Source organism: Chinchilla lanigera, unplaced genomic scaffold (genome assembly GCF_000276665.1).
Source record: "Chinchilla lanigera isolate Chin_1 unplaced genomic scaffold, ChiLan1.0 scaffold00021, whole genome shotgun sequence".
Taxonomy (NCBI): Eukaryota; Metazoa; Chordata; class Mammalia; order Rodentia; family Chinchillidae; genus Chinchilla; species Chinchilla lanigera.
Window position 1 is genome coordinate 26,240,971 of NW_004955422.1, and position 3,598 is coordinate 26,244,568.

The window sequence follows — 3,598 nt, forward strand, 5'->3', positions numbered from 1 at the left end:
ATTTGTTATGCTGTAACAGGAAACTCATACAGTGCTCCTGTGTTGTTATCCAGGTCTCAGCTTATGGTAGCCCATTTGCACCTCCAAGAAGAGTTTCCAAAATCATCCTAACATTTACTGAGTGGCTCTCTGCCAGCATAACAAGGATAACACATAACACAAAAGCTCATAACCTTATTAAGTATTAATATAATTCCTGATTTACAGATGAGAAAAAACAAAGGAGAAAAAAGGATGAGCTGCAGGTTGAACATGTATTTCCCTGGGATAAACTAGGGATTTAATTTCCATATCAACTTATGGTATTTTGGAGCACTTATCTGAGATATTTTTGAGGGCACTAGCTAGACCAAAGGACACCAAACCTGCCTGCATGCCCCTCAAAACTCCGAGTTACCACTTCCACTGACTTTTGCATAGAAGAGGACGATGAGAAGACAGCCAGTTGTAAAATTATAGAGAGCTAAAGTTAAAAGCATTCTCTAACAGGATGAGTGGTATAGGAGATACCGTGCGGCAAAGCTGTCTGGAGAAAATGGGTCGGATGTGTCATTTACAAGATCCCAGGGCAACGCCAGGACCCGTATATAGAACTTCTCACCCCGCAGATGTGGAGGGCATAAAAAAAGACCGACACCAGGAGAAGCTCGCTATCCTGACTTCCCACCATAGCCTGTGCTGCATTTCCCAGCAGTACTTTTATTTTTGCTATCATCTTCCTTTTCTTTTGTTCTGCCCAAATTTACTCTGCAGAGCTGGTTTCTCCCATACTCATTCACCCTTCACTTTTCAAACGATTTTGGCACCATTTTTGGCTTGTTTCGTCCAATTCTTTGTTCGAGGGAAGAAGGACCCGGGAGGCTTCTGATTGGCGAGCCATTTGTAAAGAAACTACCCCATAACATGAGGACTCTGGGCTCAGAGAAGGGAAGGGGCTTGTCCTGGGCCATATATACAAGTTGTGCATCAACGGCAGGGTTGTAACTGAAGCCTAGGTCTGACTTTAAACTCAGGTTGGGATCTACTGCACATTCACACCGACCAAAGTCATAGGTGCTGCTATAGGCTAATGTGTTGTCCAAACTCCAGGAACTTGCAAAATGGAAAAAGTGAGTTTCAAACTTTCTTGAAGAGCCGGTGTGGAGGCGCGTGCCTATAATCCCAGCACTCGGGAGGCTGAGGCAGGAGGATCCTTGTGAGTTCGAGACCAGCCTGGGCTACAAAGTGAGCTCAAGGCCAGCCTGAACTGCATAGCGAGACCCTGTCTCAAAAAAGACAACAAAACAAAACAAAACAAAAAACTTTCTTGAAGCGATTAATTCTCAAGATCTTTATTCGCAAACGGGACACTGCAGGCTGCAACCAGTGAGATGGTCCTAAGTATTGGGAAGAGCAGTCTTCTCGGTTTGGATGGAGACCAACGGGACTGTAACCAAAAGTGAAAATAATTACGAACTCCTAGCAGTGAAAAGATTTCAGGAAACCTCAAGAGTGGCAATTTTGGAAAACTAATTCTAAGCTGTTACACAACAAGGGAACTGTTTTGGGAAACTCAGTATCTCTAACAATGACCAAACCTGAACATATTTAATCTTTTTTTTTTTTTTTTTTTTTAAATATAGGGTCTTACTATGTAGTTCAGACTGGCTTCGAACTCTCAGTGATCCTCTGCTTCGGCCTCCCAACTCCTGGGAGGCGTACAGACATCTGCCACCACCTCGGGTCCTTTGTTCTTATTTTTCTGTGATTTTGTTTAGTTCATCCACTTTATATACGTCCATTCAACAAATACTATCTCTACCTTAATAAAGTGTGTGTGGGGGGAAAAAACCAAAGTAAGTAATGCTTTTAAAGTGTTCCATGTTGTTTCAGTACACAAGTACTCAATAAAGCCTAACTGGTATTACTAAAACATTAATTAATAATAGTAGCAATAGCAGCCACTGTCTGTCAGACACGTTTATCTCAGCTTGGGGGACTATATATCCCTAGATGCTCTTCGCCACCCATTGCATTCTGGGGCTTGTAGTCCGGAAGTGAGGGGCCGATTTCTCGGCGCGCAGGCGTAGTGAGGCGGATCCCCGGAAGAACCCGCTGAGGCTCTCAGGATGAGCGGGTGGCGGTGGGTGCAGCTGCTGCGGCGGCACTGACACGCTACGAGCTCTATGCCTTTCGGGCTGGTCATCCCGCTCGGCCTCCTGTGCGCGCTGCTGCCCCTGCACCATGGTGCGCCAGGTCCCGAGGGCACTGCGCCGGACCCCGCCCACTACAGGTGAAGGAGGCCGAGCTCCAGCCCTTCCATAGTGGGGGAGTGGGGAGTGCAGACCGGCTTTCTTACTTTTCCCGCCGCCCCCAATACCCTCCCGCACACACACTGACTTGCACTGGCCCTGCTGCCGCACCCTCGGCAGAAATCAGCTGGTGATTCCTCCTTTCCACACTATGTCTGTCCTTTCTCCCATCTCGTTTTACGTTCTGGCCCCCCTGGCTTATTTCTGGTCCTTCGAACTAGGGAGCGAGTCAAGGCCATGTTCTACCACGCCTACGACAGCTATCTGGAAAATGCCTTTCCCTACGACGAGCTGCGACCTCTCACCTGTGATGGGCATGACACCTGGGGCAGGTAGTATGCGCCGAGGGCTAAGGGGGGCCGCGGTGTGGCGATCAGGGGAGGCTCACTCGGGTGGCTTCAGGGCCTCCTCACTGGTCCTGGAAAGATCCTAGGCGGTGTTAAGCTACACTTCTCCAAATTGAGACCAGCTCCTCCAGGATCCACCTAGCGTCTCAAAGTGTAAAAAGTCCTGCATTCCCCTGGCTGGCTGGCTGGCTGGACCTCTGGGCTCAACCTCACCAGTAACAGGCACCAGGTGTGGAAATTTGGGCAAGTTTCTGGAGTCAGAGGTAGAGTGGATGGAGGAGTTTCAAGAATCAGAAAGCCCAATCCCTTCATTGTATAGGTGGACAAACAGGTCCAGGAGAGGGTGTGACTCTCTCCAAATTTAACAGCCTTGTTAATTGGTGCACTGTGTGAACACACTTTCTTCGTTATCTTTATTTTATGGTTTCTTGTCATTCATACCAGTAATCACTGTCCTTCAGGTCATTCTCACAAGTCACTTGTTTTAATTTCTTTGTAGCACTTCTCTGTACTGTCATTTTCACTTGTCTACTGGTTTCTTAATCGTTTCTATGAGAATAAAAATATGCGAACTGGAATTCTCTGTCTTGTTCCTTGAGTGAAGAATCCTTGCATAAGCAGATGCTGGCATTGACTGAACACTACACTAAACATTTTACTACTATCTTTTTATTTCTCTTAATGCTTCTAAGAGTTAGGTGCAAATATCCACAGTTTACATATTTATAAATGATTGCATTCCTTCCTATATTAAGGACTAGAGAAGTTAAGGAAACTCAGAAAGCTGGGTGTGGTGGTACACCTCTGTAATCCCAGCACTTGGGAGGCTGAGGCAGGAGGATCATTGAGTTTGAGGCCAGCCTGAGCTACAAAGTGAGCTCAAAGCCAGCCTGAACTGCACAGCAAGACCCTGTCTCAAAAAAAAAAACAGAAACAAAAAACCAAAAACACTGTATAGTT

At 46.4% G+C, this 3,598-nt stretch overlaps 1 protein-coding gene across 1 annotated transcript in view; it reads left to right on the plus strand.

The window, feature by feature from the left end:
* The first annotated feature begins 2,063 nt into the window (after positions 1-2,063).
* Edem2 (ER degradation enhancer, mannosidase alpha-like 2) overlaps positions 2,064-3,598 on the plus strand; it is a 28,816-nt gene continuing 27,281 nt past the window's right edge. The window contains exons 1-2 of the mRNA XM_005384804.2: positions 2,064-2,272; positions 2,513-2,623. Coding sequence (XP_005384861.1) covers positions 2,166-2,272; positions 2,513-2,623 — 218 coding nt within the window. The 5' untranslated portion in view covers positions 2,064-2,165. The remainder of the gene's footprint in view (positions 2,273-2,512; positions 2,624-3,598) is intronic.